The sequence below is a fragment of the Onychomys torridus genome, chromosome 8, assembly GCF_903995425.1.
Source record: "Onychomys torridus chromosome 8, mOncTor1.1, whole genome shotgun sequence".
Taxonomy (NCBI): Eukaryota; Metazoa; Chordata; class Mammalia; order Rodentia; family Cricetidae; genus Onychomys; species Onychomys torridus.
Genome location: NC_050450.1, coordinates 44166874 through 44189070, shown reverse-complemented (window position 1 = coordinate 44189070; position 22197 = coordinate 44166874). Strand labels below are relative to the sequence as shown.

At 42.8% G+C, this 22197-nt stretch overlaps 1 protein-coding gene across 1 annotated transcript in view; it reads left to right on the top strand.

Annotated features, from left to right (window-relative positions):
* Positions 1 to 124, top strand: part of Nmur2 (neuromedin U receptor 2) — a 10238-nt gene extending 10114 nt beyond the window's left edge. Inside the window, exon 3 of the mRNA XM_036195227.1 lies at positions 63 to 124. Within this exon, the coding sequence (XP_036051120.1) occupies positions 63 to 124 (62 nt within the window). The remainder of the gene's footprint in view (positions 1 to 62) is intronic.
* Positions 125 to 22197: the final 22073 nt, after the last annotated feature.

Sequence of the window (22197 nt, the reverse complement as noted above, 5' to 3'; positions counted from 1 at the left end):
CGCCATCTCCGCAGCCTTCTTTCCTTCATTTTGTCATAGCAACAAGTTGAGATAATTAGGAGTTCCTTTGATCCTTTTGATTCTATGCTGGGCCGGAACAAAGACAGAACAACTGAAAATATAGTATTGATTCTGGGAGGAACTGCCTGTCCTGAGTCAGAAGCACACAGAGTACCCTCTTCGGCTCATTTCCAGCCCCAGGGCAGGGATGGGTATGACAATAGTTTCCCCTTAGGATCCGGATGCTCCACAAGATAAATAAGCATTTTCTCTCTTAAGAAGTTGTCACATCTTTTCCTGTGGCAGCTGCGTGAAGTTTGTACCTGAGTGATCAGGGGCTAAAGGAGGAGACTCCAGGGTGCTGATGAGGTAGAGCAGCCGTGAGCTGAGAACAGCGGCTGAGGCTGAGAGGTGGGTACATGGCCTTCATTTGGCAACTCTGTGCATCTGCACATCCCAGGTTTTCACAGGAAATGGCACCTTTGTTTCTTTCTGGTGTTAACACTGAGGAAAAGATGTCTGCCTGTGCAATGAACTTTCCAAAATATCCGGCTTCTTTTGAGTTTCTCCCTCAATGAAATGGCCGTCAATTGCCCACTTCTGGCCTTAATTACTGATAATAACGAAGAAAAATACTTTACATTTTGTTATTATAACCTTTTCCTAGGATTGGGAATTGAACTCAAGGCGTCACACATGCCAGGCAAGCATTCTACCACTGAGCTACTGCTCAGTCCTCTTTTTACTTTGAAACAGAGTCCTGTTAAGTTGCACAGGTTGGCTTTGAACGCAGTTCAGATCTGTTGTTTTCTTTCTTGTGTGTGTGTGTGTGTGTGTGTGTGTGTGTGTGTGTGTGTGTGTGTGTGTATTGCTATGAATTGAATTCAGGGCCTTGTACATTCAGGGCACATTCTCTACCAGAGAGCTCCACCCCAGGCGTGTTACTGAGATGCTAACAGGAGCAAACATTGATGAGATCATGATCAGAGGGAGAAGGGGTGAAGTAATGAAGACTCCCTGTTTCCAAGTCAACACAGGCCAGGTCCCACCCGGGGCTGAACCACTTCAAAGAAAATGATTATTAGAGTCAAAAGACCAGCTTCAGTGACTTCTGGTTTCTGTTCACAGATAGCACAGCTTCCACACTCCTGTGCACATTCCTCTCTGAATGTAGGTTGTAATTTGGAAAGTTTATGATGTTTCACATACCTCACGAATGTCTCTCCTGGAGGTCTGGTGTTTCTTTGCTTAGTTTTTTATTTTCATTTTCCCATTTGGGTGTGCTCACTCCTCACCTCCCCCTCACTCCTCACCTCCTCCTCACTCCTCACCTCCTCACCTCCCCCTCACTCCTCACCTCCTCCTCACTCCTCACCTCCCCCTCACTCCTCACCTCCCCCTCACTCCTCACCTCCTCCTCACTCCCCACCTCCCCCTCACTCCTCACCTCCCCCTCACTCCTCACTCCTCACCTCCCCCTCACTCCCCACCTCCTCCTCACTCCCCACCTCCCTCTCACTCCTCACCTCCCCCACTCCTCACCTCCCCCTCACTCCTCACTCCTCACCTCCCCCTCACTCCCCACCTCCTCCTCACTCCCCACCCCCCCTCACTCCCCACCTCCTCCTCACTCCCCACCTCCCCCTCACTCCTCACCTCCCCCTCACTCCTCACCTCCTCCTCACTCCCCATCTCTTCCTTACTCTCCTACATCCTCAGTCTCAGATTCCTTCCTCCTCTGGAGGCTCAGTAACAAGCAACTACTTACCTCCAGATATTCCCTGTGAAACCTTCCTCCTTCCTCTGAGACCTATAAGAAGGACCCTCCACCATTCCTTGGGGGGACCATGACTCTTCTCAGACCACATTTTGTGCTGTCATCTGTATGTCCATGATGTTAACATGTTTAATAAAGTTCTTACCCAAATCGATACCCGCTCAATCCCAAACCTGAACCCTCTTAGAACTGCACTGTCAGGAGGCACAGCGGCCACCAGGGGTACACACTTCTCTTAATAAGCAAGTCACCAGGACTATCAAAGACAGAAGTTCTCTCAAGAGCCTGAATTTGGGGTAACAACCTAACAGCCCTGTGACCATTAGGTGTAGCCTATAGAATATACAAACGGAACACTAGCTCCCAACCAAGCAAACCAGAGCTGCTGTCGTCAGAGAGCTTCTGCGGTGACCCCACCAGGTTCCCCGCTGTCTTAACCCTCGACTTCATGTCTCCACCAATGTGTCTGGAAAGTGCCTTGATTTATGACTCTCCTGCTTCTGTTACTATTGAAACTTCATCAGACTGTTACCACATCTGAACATGGAAATTGGGGTGACCCGAATCCATGTTCCTGGGCCATCATGGTCTCTATTTGTATTTAATCCTAGAATGAGCTCTTGCCCACTTTTGGATGATAGCTGTGTTTTCTACATTAGCAACTACAAAGATGAGATAAATCGGGCCTGGGGCTTCCTTCCACTGTGTCAGAGCCAGAAGTCCAGAGTTACCTGACCTCTGGCTCTGAATCTGTGCCTTGGGCCGTGGTCACTCACACTGGACTCCAGAGTAAGCTCCCTCTGTGAGGTGAGAGCTATGATTTTGCACTGATACTCATGTGCCAATTAGAGAAAGAAGCAATATGGAAAAGCAGAGAAAGGAATGTGGCCACACAACGGCATGGAATAAAGTAGTCCATGGGCCCCCAACTCCATCTTTGGGGATTACAGCAGGATGTTGAGGTATAAATAGAGGACACAAGGTCCAATTAATGAAGCAGTACAATCAGATTGCAGGCTAGTCCATCATCATCTGGGCTCCAGTTTCTCCTCCAAGGTCGTCTGAAGGAAGTTGTAAGAGTTGTATGAAATCTTCTCCTAGGAGAAGAGCACCCCCTCTGGCTGTACCAGGCTTCATCATCTTCCATCTCCCAGTGTGAGATTCCTGGGAAAATACCAATTTCTTAGTGTCTACTGTTTCAATGGTCTGATAGACAAAGGGTGGAGCAGAGGTGTCTCTTTGACCCCTGCCAGGATAGTTACCTCAGGATAGTCCTTAGAAATGCTGTAATACTCATCTATAGAAAAACTACTACTACTACTACTACTAATAATAATAATAATAATAATAATAATAATAATAATAATAATAATAAAAAAACAGGAATAGGAATTTATTATTCAGGAAGATAGGTTTCGATGGCATTTTACAGTGTTATTGCTTCCTCTGAATTGAAACTCGCCCCTGGAAGGAAACCAAAGGCTCCCAGGACTCAGGAAGTAAACAAACCTCCTCTCAAAAGCTGAAACTCAGCTTTTAAGAGGCCCCTCACCAGGGTTCTAGAAGCAGTAAGTAACTGCTGGGGGTCGGGGCGGGGGGGGGGGGGGGGGGGGGGGGGCTTTGACCAGCCTCATGGGTACTGTTGAGAAAAGCGTCTCAGGCCTGCCCAGCTGCCTACAAGCTGCCCAGAGAGCACCAGGGTTGCAGCTCTCAGGAGTCTCACCCATTCGGGAGTGGGCTATCAGTGAGCATCTGCTTAGAGCTGCTGACGCTCCTGTAAGAAACCCCTCACCCACCCTGCCAGAGTTGAAAAGTTTCTGCACCCCATAAGCCTCCCCACCGACGCGGCAATCCAAATCAGACCAAAACAAACCGAATTAAGAAACAGCCCAGGTTTAATGGGTAAAATGTTCTTGGGTGATTTTTCCAGCCACCCACAGAGGAGATGGGGTAGAAAGACAGAAAAACCACGTGTCTGTTTTCTGGGGTGCAGTTTAAATACCCTGTGGGAGTGGTCTTGAGCACCTCTTGGGGAGGAGCAGTGTTTGGCGGGTTTGAGACAGGACAGGATTTGGGGAGAGAGAGATGTGGGAGGGAGTTGAGGTGGAGCTTCCAACAGAACATTCCAGACCCTTTGTGTATATGGGTGCCAGGGGCTGAGGTGGAGTTTCCACCAGAACAATACTAACTTCAATCAACTTACTGACTCACAAAGGCAGAGATGCTGGTGTGATTGTTATTTTGATCTATGGTGGGTCCCCTGGGGTGGAAGAATGTTCACAGCACCCCAGGAAAAATTCACACACAATCCCTCTTTCGGGAGTACTTAAACACACTGTAAATGAGCAATGTTGGCACAAAAACACAGCCCTCACCTCCAAAGGGAGAAGAGAGTTTACTCTGAAGCCAAATGGAGTAACCATAGCCCAGAAACACAGATTTAGGTCACCCCAAATTCCATGTTCCAAGATGGGAACAGTTTGATGAAGTTTTTATAGGAACAGAAAACGGAAAGTCATAAGTGGAGTTGTTTCTCAAGCACTTTGGGGGAGACACGAAGTTGGTTGTCAAGCAAAGCAGAGAGGCTCTGCTGTCTCCTCAGGTGCATCACACAACAACCTTTGCTTTCTGATTGGTGGAAACAAGGGTCCATTAAGTAAATACATTTCCAAAAGTTTCACCTGACCATGACAAGCATATTAAATCAGACACAGACTCAGGAAAAGGGTGGCTACATTTTCATGAGGTTCTGGACCTGCAACATTCCAACCTCTCCAACAACCTTGAAGTTCTAATCAGTTCCTAGACCTGGCAGGAAGTGCAGTGGGGTGTGTCACTTGCTTCTTTCTAGGAACCTGTGTTCACAGCAGCATCCTAAGAAATTTGTCAGGCTTTAAAAAAGAATCGTTATTCATTTCCAATCCAAATAAACAAGCTCCCTAAGACTCCGCCGCCCACTGCTAGGGCTTGTGAATAATGAAGGCACCGACATGTGTTACAGATTGCTTCTCTGGTACATGAAAGATTAATCAATATTATGACAGGGCAGTCAACAAAATGAGGAGCCCAGAATGCTCAGAACAGCTACGCATATTAATTGACTCTGAAGGCCTTCAGCTTCTGCCGTCTGGGAAATGGAATGCCTGTGATTTGTCTCTCAGTCAGAAGATGGGGATGAGGACAATGATCATGTGATCCTTCCTGCCTGGACATTGAGGTCAGAGATGAAAGCTGAATAAAAAGGCAGGTGGATGCTTGGGCTGGCTCCTCCCATAATTCATTGCCATTGAGTGAAGGAAGAGTACCTACAGCCAGGTAATTAAGGGATAGAAGAACACAATAAAATTAGCATAGTTCTTTTCATTAATGAGAATCTCATTAATAAGTTTCCTTTCTAATTTGAGTAGTTTCAAGACCTATTTGTATTCCCTGTACACAGGCCAATTCTTCATAGCAAAAAGATCCAGCCTTAAAGCAGGCCTTTGTAATAGATGGTTCACACTGAAATTCAAAGACACCCATCCTCATGTTACAATTGGACCCTGATTGTAAGGAAGACCCAGAATTTATTCTCAGTGTGGCCCATGCAATTCTTGCCTACTGAAGCCATAACTGCACCATTGTGTAAAAGAAAAAAATCACCTTGGGGACACTTGTCAAAAATGGCACCAAGGAAGCCTTCACTGACTGTGGCTGTGAAAAGGAAGACAGTGAGCTGAAGCCCAAGTTGGTGGTAGCCAGGTGAGATTTATAGCCAGCACCAGGGTGAGGGAAGAGATGGGAAAGTTTTAAGAATAGTGGTGTTTCAGAGCAGAAAGACCTGATTAGATAGAGGCTGAAGGAGAGGAGTTTGAATGGGTTCAAGTGCAGAAGGGACTCTGAAAACACCTCAGCAGGGGAAGGGGCCAAGAAGAGTTCTGACTGGTACAAAGGCTCCAATTCACTTAAGCAAAGTTTGGTGCAGGGGCCACTCCTTGTTTGTGGCCAGTCCAGGAGTTGAGGAGGGAGGGCCCAGCAGAACCCTGTAACAGATAAAGTACATTGCAAAGATACAAAGTGCCAGAACCTAGAATATGACACTGAAAAAAAGTTCTGGCTTCTCTGAAATTCTCTCCACCACCCTTGTTTCTTCTAGAAGTTTCTCATGACCATATTTCTTCTTATTATACATCTCAGGATTCCTACCAGGCAGAGATCCTTGGAGAAACACAATAGGCATGATGGACAGGTGAATGGATGACTCATAGAAGAAGGATGGATACATACATGGATAGATAGTATATTGATAAGTAAATGTTTGATTGATACATAGGTGATAGAGATGATAGATAGATAGATAGATAATAGATGACTGAAAGATGATTGATAAGTCAAAGAGAAATAGATGATGGATGGATGGATTGATGATAGCTGATTGGTAGGTAGATGATAGACAAATGATAAAGATGATAGATAGATTATTGCAAGATAATTGATAGATGAGAGACGGGCAATGAATTGATAGGTAGGTAGATAGATGATAGATAGGTAGATAGATAGATAGATAGATACTGGACCCACAGACAGAAATTTAGGAATTGGCTCATGTGACTATGGAAGCTGAGAAGTCTCAAGCTTTGTTATCTACAGGTTCAAAACCTAGAAAGTTGAATAAAAACTCTAATTTGACTCTGGAGGCTGGTGAATCAACAAAGCTGATGCTGGAAGCTTAAAAGCTTCTTGGCTTTAGTTATGGTTGCAAGAAGAAGAAAAATGAATGTTCTCACGCAAGCTGTTGTACAGGAGTCCCTCTATCCAACTCAGACTTTGTGTCCTATTCTGGTCATCTACTGACTAGATGAGGCCATATTAGCTAAGGTGAGGTGTTAATTGCATTCTGGATTCAGTGCTAATCTGATAAACATCTTCTCAGATATACCCAAAGAGAAGATTGACCAGATGCCTGGCATCCTTTTATTCTAGAAGTTTCTTTCTTTTTCTATGGAATTAGTCTAATTTATTCTTGGTCTGAATAATGTGCCTTTCCCATTCTTAACCTCTGACATGCCATCATAATCACTCTCCCACATTAAGGCCTTGAATATCTATCTCAAAAAATCACTTTGGAAAGATTAAACAGATGTGGTCCTCAGTTTATAATGGGTTAGGTCCCAATAAAACCCATCGTAAGTTGAGCCTTAATGTATCCGGTTGTCACAAACCCTACTTGTAATGGTTAGTCTTGATTGCCAATTTCATTAGACCTGAAATCAAGCCTCTTGTGGGCCTGTGAGGACATTTCTAGAAAGGATTGACAGAAGGGAGAAGACCTTCCCACAAAGGGCCAGTCATTTCTTGCTTTAAAAAAATGTCCAAGGGAAAAGCAACATTGCTTGATGTAAGAATGTAATGTTAGCTGGCGGTGGTGGCTCACGCCTATAATCCCAGCACTCAGGAGGCAGAGGCAGGTGGATCTTCTTCTCAGGGCCTTCTTTGCAGACACCTACAGCTGCCCTTCTGGGACACTCTGTATCCCCCTTGCTGGTACCACTGACATCTCACTTGGGAACTGAATTTACACCAAAGGGGCACCCCACACTTGCCCCACACTTCCTTTCCTGCCTCCTGCCTGAGAATCAGAGAGCCTGAATACAGGCTCTTGCGAGCCCTATCCTCACCAGCAAATGGGTCTTAAAAAAAAAAAAAACTCCCTCCCTTGCCATGTGGGTTTTGAGTCTCTTTGCTGCCCCGCCATGTCACCTGTCTCTGCTGCTAGAACCTAAACTCTTCTCAAAGCACACTCCACACTGTTGTTTCTGTGTCTGTCTGCCTCTAGAGTCAATAACTCTTCTAATTAACTCCTTATTAGAATTAGTCTTAATTCTAATTCCTCAGTTCATAATGAATTAAATCCCAATAAAGCCATCAGAAATTGAAAATGCCTTATATATCTAACCTGCCATGCATCATACTTGTAATGATTAATTTTGATTGTCAATTTGATTGATCAAACTAATTAATCCATCTCAGTGTCCTCTTGAACTACCTGCCTCATCCAAAACCTAACAGTTTACCTAACTGCCTTTGCTCTGTAGTGATAAGTGCATCCATCCCATTGCTGTTGCTGCTGCCAACATTGCCCAGTTTGTTTGGCCTTCCAATCTGGACTGAAGACCACCAGCACTTCTCCAGGAATCTCTCAGGCCTCCAGCACCAGATAAGGACCACTGAGGCATCCAGCCTCATTGACTAATATACTTCCTGGTTCTCAACTTTTGCTATTGAGGAGGATAGTTTGCTAAACACCTTTTCAGAGTATATATTCATTCTCTGGGCTCTACTCCTCTAGAAAACCCTGACTAATAAAATAATCTAGGAACATAGAGCACGGTAGCCCACTGGTAGTTTGCCATGTGGTCACATGACTGACAGGAGCTATAGTTCACCACTGAAGAAGGACCTTGGCAAATATCACTACCTCAAGTTACATCAGAATCAAAGTCTCATTTCTGTGGAATTGGACCAAGTTTGTACCACTGGGATGTTGAAAAATTTAGACCATCTACACATATAAGTGATGAGCACTTACATATAAAGTTATGAAATTTTTTTGATAGAAAAATCAGTGTACTTCAGAAAAAACAATCATCTTTTGTGTGTTTAATTTAATATGAACATGCCTGCCTCCATGGTCCCCAAAGCTTTAAAAAAAAATACTGCTTTTGACAGTGTTATGGATCAAACACAAGTCCATAAACACTGTAGGCAAGCTCTCTATCACTGAATGGTAGCCCTATGCCCCAAAACATCTTTCCTTCACTCAGGATTATGTATTGAATGACTCCAGGTGTATTGCCCCCTCCCAACAGTGAAGAGTTATCCAACCCTAAACAACTTACATAAAGAGATATGGAGTTGGGGAAGAGGAAAGAATATAATCAAAATATATTGTATGAAATTCTGAAAAGTAAAAGAGAGAGAGGGAGAGAGAGAGAAGGGAGGGAGGGAGGGATAATGGGAGGGAGAGAGAAATGGGAGGGAGGGAGAGAGGGAGGGAGGGAGGGAGGTGAAAGGAGGAGAGGGATGGGCAGCATGCTCAAGAAAGGAGAGAACCAGTCTTTTTTAAATTTAACCATGACGTGATCTCCCATTATTTTACTATATTCTGCTTGTTAGAAGCAAGCTGGTGTGTAAGCCACACTCACTGGAGAGACACCATGTGGGGACCTGATTGCCAACAAGTGGCAAACAATAAAATCGTATCTCTGTGAATTGTATGCCTGTGTTAACTAGTGGAAATATTTAACACAGTGCACACGATTCTACTTTTCAGAATTTCATACAATATATTTTGATTATATTCTTTCCTCTTCCCCAACTCCTCCCAGATCTTCCCACTCCCACCTAACTTTGAGTTCTTACTTTCTCTCAAAAAAAAAAACAAAACAAAATAAAGCCCACCAATCCCCAGACATGGTTGCACACACCCCCACCCACACATACACATGCACACAACCATGGAGTCCAGTTTGTGTTGGCCACCTACTCCTGAGCACAGGGCCAGCCCTGGAATGTGGTTGATATACAAACTGCCATTCCATTGCATGGGGTGGTGGCACAAAAAAAAAAACAAAAAAAACAACAAAACCTGATTTTCCTTCTCCCAGCATCTATCAATTGCAAATAATTTCTTGACTAGGGGTAGGACTTTGTGCCTACTTCTCCTTCTCTGTGTTGGGATTTTGTTTGGCTTGAACCTGCACAGGCCCTGTGCATGCTGTCACAGTCTCTCTGAGTTCACATGTTTGGAGTCGTCCATCACCCCTGACTCTTACAATCTGCATAGACCCTAATTTTGAGGGTAGGAGTGTGATAGAGTTCTTGTCAAATCAGCTACAGGGAGCTTGTCAGTAGATCCCAGCCATCCCTGCCATCCCTGTCATCCCTGCCATCCCTGCTCCAGCCATGTCCTACAGAGACTTCAATCTTTGGACATCTTCAGTGCAGACATACAAGAGACCCTGAACCAGACCAGGTGTCCTAGTATGCCATGTGTAATTCATGGTCTACAAAAACTGTGAAACAATAAAGTGGTGTTGCTGTTATTCTGGGATGTGTGTGTTTAGTGTGTGCACACATGTGAGCACAGGATGGCTTGTACCCAAAGAGGTCAGTGGAGAACATCAGATGTCCTGTTCTGAAATTCTCGACCCTATTCCTTTGAGACAGGGTTTCTTACTGAACCTGGAGCTAGGCTAGTGACGGACAAATGCCGGTGATCTTCCTGTCTCAGCCCCATTTCCACAGTGCCAAGGTTACTGGCATGTAAAAGGTCACCTATATTTTTCCATGGGTGCTGGGGACTCAGACTCAGGGCCTCCAAGCTTTCAGGGTAAGTACTGTGACCCACTGAGCAATGTCCTCAGCCTGAAGCATTTACAGCCACTTTGTGTCAGTGTAATTTATTAACTTACTATTGTTAATATAAAGATGTCATAATCTTGAGGTAGTTTGAGGAGAATAATTCAAGCACAGTATAATTCAATCATTAGCATACCTTCAACGTGTAGAAACTTCCGCACCATCTTGAGACCCTCTTACTGAATACAGTTTATTATAACTGGACCATCATTATTGATTGAACTCAATATTGTTCAGCCCAGACCAGTGTGGCTGTATTTTCTGCTGATGAAGACACTTCTCAGCATTTTCACTCTCTGAGCCTTGCACTCAGAAGAAAACTAGAAAATGAAATCTGGATGGATCTTATTGTGTTTATTTATACTCTAGAAGAGCTGTCACTTGCAAAGTGGAAAAAACAAAACAAAACAAAAAACCCTGCACATCCAGTGGGTTCTGTTTTACTTTTCTCTAATGTACTCACATAGAAACTAAAGACTCCCTAGAGACACTGAAAAAATGCTTTACTACCCCCAAGTGGACACACGAGTTATATTTTTACAGACATGAAATGAAAAGTGGCAATGTCATCCAAACAAAACAGATGGAATGGAATGCAATGCTAATGTATCAGACTGGGGAGCTCAGAGCTGGCAGGGCCTAAAGACTTGGGAGCTTTACATTCTGGGCCTTAGAAGCAGCACCATGCAGTCTGCTCCACAGCACACCTCTGCAGCCCAGTCAGTCAGCTGCTCTTCAAATAGTTGTATCTGGGTTGTCCTGGTAAGTCTTTGCTTGTCATTCGACACTGTCTACAAGTGATGTGAGATCTCTTGTGTCCTCTGCATCAATGATTTATTTATTCATTCATTTAGTTAGCGATCTTGGAGGAAGAGTCTTACTCTGTAGCCAAAGTTGGCCTCAAATTTGCTCTCCTTCTGCCTCAGGTTTCAAATTACAGGTGTATGTCACCATGCCTGGCTCTCATCTCCACTACTGTTAATTTTGATAGCTACTTTTCAAGATAAATGGTGCAGCCTTCTAGATGTCACATTTGAATAACCAGGGAGCTGAGTTGCATTTATGCTGGAGTTGAGTCCTCCACATTCACCCAACCAATCATTTCTTTCATGAATGTCCCTAAGCCTCTCAAATCCTCCCAGCCATGCCCCTGATCTCAGTTTACCATGGTTTCAGACTAAGATTCTAGCAACCAGAGGTGCCCTGCCTTCTGACACAGTTCTGATGACTACAGATGTGTTGGTCACATTCATAGCTATCCTATTATGCAGCCCCAGGCCACAAGTGGAACATGCCTGGTCTGTGTTGGAGCTGCCAAAGGAGACATCATTTCTAATTTCAGAGTTAGGCTCAGGCTTCATGTCCAGCAAGGTCTCCCCCTCAACCCTCTCTGCATAATGGGGCAGGATGATAGATAGCTGAGGACTCCTTTTATTTTTCAGAGCTGTGATCTGGATCTTAAATGTCCCCAAAGGGCTTGTCCTCAGCTGATGGTGCTGTTGGGATGTGGTAGAAACTTTATGAGGTGATGCAGATTTGAAGGAGTGAGTTATTGGGTACATGGCCTTAAAACAAGAACTGGGTTTCCTCACCTTTTCATCTTGGTTTGAGAATTCTGGTAACTATAAGGTGAATAGCTTGGCCACACCTCATCCTCCCCATCAGGATGCTCTGCCTCATCACAAACCCAAAGCAGTGGAGCCAATCAACCATGGACCAAAACCTCCAAAATCAGGAGCAATAAAGATCTTCCTCTTCAGCTGGTTAGTTAGGGGGCTTGCCACTGTGGAGGAGAGCTGACAGATGCAAGCAGTGTCAAGATCATTGTTTCCCCGTTCATGGGACTGCAGACCTACTTTGTGAGTGGCTGAGAGTAATTTCAATAGCACAGGCTCTGAACATGCTGGAATGGGATCTGTCGAGTGAATGTAGGAGCATGAATTAGTGTTGGGAGCTCCCAGGCAATCTCTGTGCACACTGAAGACTGGAAACTATGGCTTAGGCTGAAATTTTGCTAAGTTGTGAGAAAATAAACAAAGGATGTCAAAGTCAGATAAATAAGGAATCATCAAAAGATAAGAATCTGCTGGGCCATCCTGCTGCCAAGCCAGGGCACAAGTGTCCTTACTTTTTAACCCTACCTGTAATTAGCAAAGAAAGAAGAGTTGAATATCAGATGGATGGTTCAAGGTTCTTGAGCATTCAATGGACTATCATGATTTCATGCAATCATTGCCCATTGCCCATGGTCCAGCAGGTAAAGATGGCACAAGCCTCGAGACCTGAATTCAATCCCCAGCACACACATAAAAATAGATAGGTATAAATGGCTCCAAAAAGTTCTTCTCTGACCTCTACATACATACCACATGCGCCCCAATAACAGCGAAAACAATAATAATACATTTAAAACATAACCACAGCTCCAACCCTCTTGCTCATGCCCACTTAGAGCTACTGCTTCTGTGCAGACGTGGTTGTGACCGTTCGCTCCTCTTTCTATCTCCTCTAGAAACACAAGCTAGACTAGACTAGGCCTGTTCTACTAACATGACATATTGAACTCCAAATGTCCCCTGTAACTTCCTTTATCCATAGCTGGTATAAGATAGTCCCAAGATTAGAATCTGGAACAGTATAGGACCCTCTTCTGAGTCTTAGGTTATAAATTGGATTTCAGTCTGATTGTTCACAGAGAAGCCTACCTTGGGGTGCTAGGGAATTTTAATGCAGTTTCTAGGCATGCTATAGGAATCTGATCCCTAATTACCATGTTATACTTGTATGACCTCATCCTGAAATCTAGAAAGCACACCAAACCACCCTTTCAGAGACTCACACTGGTGTATTAAAGCCTCCAGTCTCGGCAAGCCTTACAGTGAAGAGACATGATGAACGTCATTTACTGAGAAGTTTTCCACCTCTGAGTCTCATGGCTCCACTGAGGAAATATTGTGGAAAACATCAGTGTACATTTAAAGTCAGGAAACCTGCTCTATAAAAGCCAGGGAGCAGATGTTTCAGGCTTTTTAAAACGACACACTCTCATGACTATTCAATACTGGCACTGTAGCAGGAAAGCAGATATCAAAAACACATGTTATAAAAAGGGTGAAGATGATGGGTTGGAGGAGAGCAGCTCTCTCCAGCCTCTCTGGGGACAAGGAAGTAAAATGGCCAGAACAGCTCCTTAGAGACACGAGGGAAATGGGTGTACATGTTGGACAGATGGATTTGGAGACAGACTTCTGGGTGTCAGAATGGGGAGAGGGGTCAGAAATCCATCTTAGCTGTGGCTCACAGAGTACCAAAGGGTGAGCAGACAGAAGGGCCAGAGGTGTAGGACAAAGTTGGCACAGAAGCTTCAGCTTGGCAGAGGACCTGAGATGGCTTCCCAGCACCCACACTGGGGCTCACAACCATCTGTCACTCCAGTACCAGGGGATCTGCCTCTCCTTTAGCCTCTCCAGGCACTAGGCATGCACATTGTGCACATACATGCAGGTCAACAGCCTCACAGACACACACAAGCCCACTTGAACAAAAAGGGAAGAAAATCCACTTAATTCTATACTCTCTGCACCCTCTTTTTCTTGTACTCTCACCAATCAAGTTGGTCTTTCCTTTGCTTCAAGTAAACCAAAGCCTCCAGGGTCAATTGTCAGCCCTCTGTTTGTTCAACCTCTTAGCATTATTGCTTTATTTAACTCCCTCTACTGAAGCTTGCATGGTGTTTTGTCATGAAGAAGAATGGGCAACATGATAAATGCTCCAGAGTTAAAAAAAAAATCTCAACCATTTGTTTAAAGAATATTTATTGATTTTCTATTACATTATTATTAGATTATTATTCTAATTATTATTCTAGATGATTATTATTAGATATGCTAGATATTACTCTAAATGCTATGAATAAGACAGGAATGAATAAGACAAAGAAGAGCACAGATTGCACTTTCAAAACGTTTCCCTTCTACTGGGAGGAGTTACACAATAAGAAAATAAACAGAGGAAGACTGGGGAGATGGCCAGGGGAGAGGGTTCAGTGGGTAAAGTGTTTGCTGCACAAGCCCGAGGACCTACCTGAGTTCAGACCCCCAGAACTCACATGAAAGCTGAGCATGGTTGTGTACTTTTGTATCAGAGGTAGCAGATCTCAGGGACTTGTTGGCCAGTTTACTCAAAATAGTAAGCTCCAGGTTTAGTGAGAGACTCTGTGTCAAAATTAAAGATAAGGTGGACAGGCAATTGAGGGAAAATGCTGATGTCTACCACCAGCCTCCACATGCGTCCACAGAGGCAGGCACACCTGCACACATAGGTACAGACACACACACACACACACACACACACACACACACACACACACGTATACACCACACACAAATGCACTCCCACCACACAGAGGAGAAATAAGCAAAGAGCAATGCTAATTTCAGTTCATGAACTTGAGGAGTTACAATGACGCATTGGGGGGTGGGTTGGAGAAGGGCAAGAGGCACTACCTGGACATACGTGTTCTCACAAGGAAAACCTGGGTTCTGATCAGATGAGGAGCATCAGACCTACAGACAGATGAAGAAGAACTACATCAAGCTGAGGGCACATCAATGGCACCCTTCCTTCAGGTGCAGGGATGTAAATAGTCATCTCTCACCACTGCTTGCTGATGGTTTCTGGTTGTCCACCTGCAAGGCATGCACAGGAGGGCACGTCATTGTTCTTTCAGCTTTGTGGTTAATTCTGGCCTCTGAATTGTAGTGGAAGCAATGTGTGCTGCCTAATTGCTGACATAAGTTTGGGAAGAGTCTAGATTCCCTCTAGAATAGCAAGCAACCATCATTAGCAAGAATCCTGGCTGCTTTGTGGTTTTGGGTCCCAAGTGAATTAAAAGCAGATATTCTGAGATCCATAATGGGGAAAAAAGACACTTGAGTCCATATATTGATTGATTGATTGAGTGAGTGAGTGAGTGAGTGAGTGATTAGTGATTGATTGCATGGTTGTCATCTAATGAAAAAAAAACTAACACTTGGGTCCATTTATTTATTTATTTATTTGTTTATTTATTTGTTTGTTTGTTTATTGCATGGTTGTCAACTAGGAATGGAGGAGCTATTAGCTCATACTCCATGGTTAACATTTTAAATACCCTCCAGTCTATCTTCACAACGGGTGATATCATTTACATTCTCAGAAGCAATGCATGGATGCAATGATTGCACACACATACAGTTCTCTTTAAGGGTGTGATGTCCAATATGTCAACCATGTTTCACTGAATGGTCCCCATACCCAAGTATATGGACAGCACAAATTAGACTTGATGGCTAAAAAAAAAAAATCACAAAGTTAGGTGAGTTGGGGTGGAATGGAGTGGATCTAGGAGCAGTCAAGGAAGTGAATATGATCAAAATACATTGTATAAATTATTTTAAAACTAGTAACAATACAAATAACCACTACCAATAAAAAGCTGCTTGGGGGTAACCTGTCTCTTCCCATTACCAGTCAGATAGCTGACCTCACCACATGGAGTTTGTGGTAAGTCTTTCCAGCGGGCCAATCCCTCACCTCCTCTTTTCAACTGTGGTTCTGATGTGATTTATTTTCACTCCAGGACGAAAATCCAGAAAGTATCGATATACACCAAGTCATTTTACTAACTGCCTGATGCATAATACTTAGGTCATGAGAAAGGAAGAGTTAAGTCCATCCTTCTCAGCTGCCATTACCCATAAGTCAATTGCAGTTCAATTGAGGGGCCTCCATAGGTTCTGAGAAACACCCAGAGTACAGCTTGTTTATTGTGACATTTGAAGTTTGCTAAGGAGCTTACATTCTGAGTTCTTCCCTGGGTGTCCCATGTCTCAGAGGCAAGTTCTCAATGATGCTTTTCTGGTCCTGAAATCCACTCTTGAATCCATGCCTCTGTATGTATCTAAGACCAGTTCCTGATACTGACTCTCAGTGTCAACCTGTGGAGGGCACCATCCATCCCTGGATTCAGTCCAAACCTAAAGTCTTCAGAAGGATGCCCTGGCACGTTCAGACTTGGTTAGAAAACTTGAGAGGGAAGGTACATTGGTTTCTCATGACTGAACAACAGAAATTACTTACTGCCAGTTCTAGCCACAGATGTTCAAAATCTAGGTGCTTGGGGACCATGTTCCCCTCAAAGGCTTTCAGGAGGAGCCTTCCTTACTTCCTCTGCATATCTTTCGGTTTGTAGCATGGAACTGCTTTCTGCTGAAGTCTTCACCGTGTTTTCTCTTCTCCTGAATCTCTAATTTTCCTGTTAGAAGGACATTTGTCCTGGAACCCTCCAGATAGTCAGTGTGAGCTCAGCTTAAGATCCTTAACTACATCCACATCGAACCTTTTCCCCAAATAACATCAAATTCAAAGTTACTGAGTGTTAATTTGGATTTACCTTGGTGAAAGCCACTGCCAGGTCATCTCCCAAATGCTCCTTCTCAAAACTGTTTCCACTGCTAACCTGGCTATATAAATAGAAGGAAGAGCCTATCACCAGGACCAACTGTTGATCATAACCAAGTGATGACCTAGAGATGAGAGAGGCATATGAATACCTTGCCATATCTATGGACCACTGAGTCCAGGATATCAAGGAGGTTGCCAATGGTCTTTCAGAGAAGCCTGAATAAACTGATGGGCCTCCTGAAGAAAAAGCAGTGTTTAATTAGGGGGGAATTGTATTAACTGCTTGGAGAAAGTTGGAGTTTCTTATTACCACAGCACTAATCAAATGAATAGAAACAAAGCAGTGCTATTACCCTCAGGCCTGTGAAAAGGAGGCATGGAAATGAGTCTTAAGGGCAACAGAAGCCAGGGGAAGGTGCTGGGCATCAGATTTTCAGTTTATTGCTATATAGAATCTCAACAAGTGTGCCCCACCCTCAGGGGGTTTATTGGATGAGGGGTGAAAAACATCAGAGGCATGGGCTAGCAAAACTTATGACATTATCTCTCTACTAAATTGTATAATGTTACATTATCTGAATGCGAAGAAAATTACATTATATATTATATAGAATCACCATTAATCATGGGCTATATAAGCTGGATGAGAAGCCACCTGTCTGCCGTGAAGCACTGAGATCCTTTAAGCCAGACAATGTCTGCTTTGTGCTTCTGTGACAGTGACACCAACTGTCAGACCAGCTGAGGTACACCTGGAGGTGTGACTCTCACAGCCACTGAATAAAGAAGTGAATTTTCATCGAGATCTTGCTTCTAATTAAATCACAAACATGGCAAGACTCCTGGTCCTGGGACTGGCATTGTTTCATTCGGTCAAACAAAGGACTTCATCTCTAGGGGTCACATTCTACAGATTCAGGAAAAATTAGACTATTAAAGTCAGCTAAGTTTGGAAATCATAGAAGAATGCATGCCCTTCGTAGATGTTTGTAAGCCATGTTAGCGTACTGATGGCTTTGAGAAGCCCACAATGGAAGCATGTTCATGCCAACCAGTTTAGATTAAAACAAACTTGTTCTAAACATTATATGGAAAGGCAAGAGACTAGGGTTGCTGGTAGAGTGTGGAAGAAGAATTGAGGGGCCAGGTGTGTATCCTTGAGGTCAAGTCCTTGCCTGGCTGGCACATACAAACACTTGGGTTTGAACCCCTCAACTAACTAGCTAACTAACTGTGATGGTCTGAATGAGAATGGCCCCCATAGGCTCACATATTTGAATGCTAAGTCTCTAGTTGATTGGTAGAACTGTTTTAGGAAGGATCAGGAGGTATGCCCTTGTTGGGGAAAGTGTGTCATGAGAGGCAGTGAGCTTTGAGGTTGTAATAGTCTATGCTAGGCCCAGTCTCTCTCTGTCTCTGTCTCTGTCTCTGTCTCTGTCTCTCTCTCTCTCTCTCTCTCTCTCTCTCTCTCTCTCTCTCTCTCTCTCTCTCTCTCTCTCTCTCTCTCTCTCTCTCTCTCTCTCTCTCTCTCTCTTCCTCTCTCTCTCTCTTCCTCTCTCTCTCTCTCCCCTGCAGATCAGGATGTAGCTCTCAGCTACTTCTCCAGACTGACCTTCTGAAACTGTAAGCCCCTGCTCCCAGTTAAATGTTTTCTTTTTGTGTGAGTTGCCCTGGTCCTGGTGTCTCCTCGCAGCAGTAGAACAGTAACTAAAATACTAAATAAATAAATTAACTAAGTAGCAAATAAAAATGTAAATTAGATGAAAAGGTGTAAAGAAAGGCTCATATTAACCAATTGCAAAATTTTCTATGATAATCAAGTTGGGGTTGAATCAATGAAATAATGATACACAATCATTGGAATGAAAGTCATAAACACACACACACATACACACACACACACACACACACACACACACACACACACAGCTGATTTTTTAAAACCAAAGCAAAAATTTAGTTCAGTGGAGAGAGGCTAATAACTTCAACTAATGGTGCCAGAAGAATTGAACACAAATGAAAGACAAAAACTCAACCCCTCAAAATAACTTAATTACAAATATACATATTTTGTGAATAGAATCTTCACCAAAGAAGACATAAGAATACAAAAAAAATGTTCAATACCACACATCCTTGATGACGTGAAAACTCAATCAGATGCTATGACATACCTACAGGAAAGACTAAAATGTAAAAGATAGAAACAACAACAATTAAAAGGCACTTTACCAAACCAATTGCTGGCAAAGATAAGAAGTGATGGAACCCTCAACCATCGTTGGTGGGGTTATAAAGAGGAGTAGATACTTTGGAAGACAATTTGGAAGTGTCTTACAAATCTAAATATAGTCATCACACAATCAAGCAATCTCATCCCTGATTGGAAATTTCATGTCCACACAAAAGCCTGTGCACAAAATTTTGAGCATTGTATTGACAATCTCAAAAATGAAGCAATCAAGATCCCCTTTAGTAGAGAAACAAACTGTGGTATGCCCACACCTTGAAATACTATCTATCTATAAAAAGGAATATGCTATTAAACCTTGTCAACACCTAGATGAATCTTAAGCATACTTTCAGAAGTGAAAGAAGCCATTCTTGAAAGAATACAGGGCTCAGGAGATGGCTCGATGGGTAAGTGCCTGCCATACAAACAGACATGAGGACCTGAGTTAGGGTCACCAGAACCCATACAAAACAGGGTGCAGCAGCATGCATCTGTAACTCCAAATCTCACATAGCAAAATGGGAGGCAGGGGCAAAAGATTCCTCAGAAGCTCATGGGCCAGTTAGTCTAGTGTAGGCAGTGGTGAACAAGAAACCTGCCTCCAACGATGTGAAAGGCACAGACTGGCAACGCAAGGTTGTCCTCTGATAGCAGGCTCCATGGCATACACACACATGAAGACTGCACAAGCATGCATACTGTAGATGTAATAGTCTTATTAAATAAGAAATACAGAGCCAAATGCAGAGTTAAAAGCTCAGGAGGTCACAGCAGTAGCTAAGAGCTGATACTAAAAATTCTTTCTTACTCTTTGCTGCCACTGCAGTCCCTCCTCAGAGAAAGTGGCCTACTTCCGGTGTGTCTGTCTTCTTATTGACTTTCTGTTCTGCCTTCTTATTGGTTGTAAACCCAACCACATGACCTCCTTGCTGTGGATATCGCTCTGTATAAATAAAACACTGATTGGTCAGTAGCCAGGCAGGAAGTATAGGCGGGACTAACAGAGAGAAGAATTAGGAGAAGAGGAAGGCAGGGGAGAGACCAGACAGCTGCCACCATGACAAGCAAGATGTAAGGTACTGGTAAGCCACAAACGATGTGGCAAAGTATAGATGAATAGAAATAGGCTGAATATAAGAGTAAGAGCTAGACAATGGTAGGCCTGAGCTAATGGCCAAGCAGTTTAAATAATATAAGCATTTGTGTGTTTATTTTATAAGTGGGTTGTTGGACTAATAGGGCTTGGTGGGGGCTGAAGAGAAGGTCTCCAGCTATAAATGGTGCCCAACAGCTTGAGTTTCCACCTTAAACCTGAGAATATTTAATAACCAATTCAAAATGGAGCTAAAAACAGCTTCCTAGTTGTCTCTCTTAAGTTGGCAGGTTCTTGGCGTGTGCATTTTACCAGCACTGTGGCGGCAATGAGGCATCTGCAAGCAGCACATTATGCTGTGTAGTGGATTTAGCCTTTGCTAGTTAAAAAAAAAAAAAAAAAAAAAAAAAAAAAAAGAGGTTTCTGGTTTGATAATAAAAGCATAGAACCACTGCTTCTGATAGTTGATGGTACACATGGCTCCAGACCCAGAGCTGGCGGCAAACTGTACCACCGCCATGTTGGGAAGCTGAGGTGGGTGGAGCCAGCAGCCACAGTGGCCATTTCAGTCTTAGAATCTGCAGTTTAAAACAGTAGAATCACGATAAGACAGATTCAGATGGAACAAGACTTTAAATGCTTTATAATGTGTGTAAAAATATACATAGGCTTGAAAGAGAAAAGAAGGAATATATACAGTTATAAAAAATAGTTCTTAAAAATAAAGTCTTTAAAGGGACAGTAAAGGTAGTATAAAAACAATAAGCCACGTAAAGATGGATATTACACAGAGAATCTGGATTATGTTGTTTGGGATTTTTAACTAAACAGAGACATTTGATTATAAAGACAGTGGACTTAAGCCGATCTGTATATTTTAAAGACACCTTGACTTCAAAATTTGGATATAAGAATATGTTGCTTTGAAAAGGAGGCTCTGCTTTTATTTCCACAGAAAGCCAGAGGCTATGGATTTGTTCCAGATTAAGCTATATCAGGTTTGACCAGCCAAGACCCCCTGAAAGGTCTCTGATGACACTAAGGCCCAGATGATCCAACATTCAGAACAGTTTCAAGGCAACTGGCTCAAATGATACACCCTCACAGACTACTCCATAATCCTAAAATTTTCTTTATGTCCCCATAAGATACAGCACCCCCATCCAGCAGGAAGTAGTAAGAGAAACTATGCCCAAATTCCCAAATATATCAAGCTGGCTTTGGAGATGGAATTGGCACACTCCATCTCTAAACACAGGCATATTGATTAAAAAAAAAAAAAAAAGTTAAAAGATTTTAAAAGATTCTTGTATCCCAAATCAGAAGAGCCCTCTGGTATGGGACAGAGAAAAACCAATATTTTTATTTAAAACAGGTTGATAATAAATGCAATCTCTTTCTAAAGAAGAAAAGGGGATATGATATAGATATAATAGGATGAAAGGATAGATTAATGAACTTACTTTTAAAGAGCAACAACTTGTTTGAAATGTTTTACGTTGGTATAGATTTTAGTTTATTGATACAAGTTTAAACTTAATTTTGTTATACTGTATATATATTTCTACTCTCATTTGAGGTATTACGCTTATGTAACTCATTTAGATTGTAATGGATAATTAAGAAATACAAATCAATTAGTCTTCTATGATAGTCAAACTTATAGACATGTTAAGTTTTCTATGTATTCATAGATATATTTCTGATAGACAGGTAATCTTCAAACTCTTCAAAGATATACAGAACACGGCATTTAAAATATTTTTAAAATTTAGACTTTCTGGACAGTGAGACATATCTGTTCTCTGTCTATACAGACCTCTAGGTCTCTATGGTTGGTATTGAGATTAAAGGCATGTATCTCCATGCTGGCTGTATCCTTGAACACACAAAGAGATCTATCTGTCATGTGATCAGGATTAAAGGTTTGCACCACCACCACCCGGCTTCTGCTATGGCTTGCTATTAGCTCTGATCCCCCAGGCAACTTTATTTATTAAAATACAAATAATATCACATTTTAGCACAAATCAAATGTCACCATATGCATATACATACATAAACACTATGCACATATTATATAGACCAAAAAGGTTATATACTAATTTTAAATTATGTGCAGAAGGATTAACATAGCAGATGTGAGACTGCTACTCCTAGAAAGACCTGTTAGCAATGCTATCTTTGGCTAATGTCTAGGATCTTGGACTTCATATATGTTTTCTCACACCAAGTGCTGGTAAGCTTGGC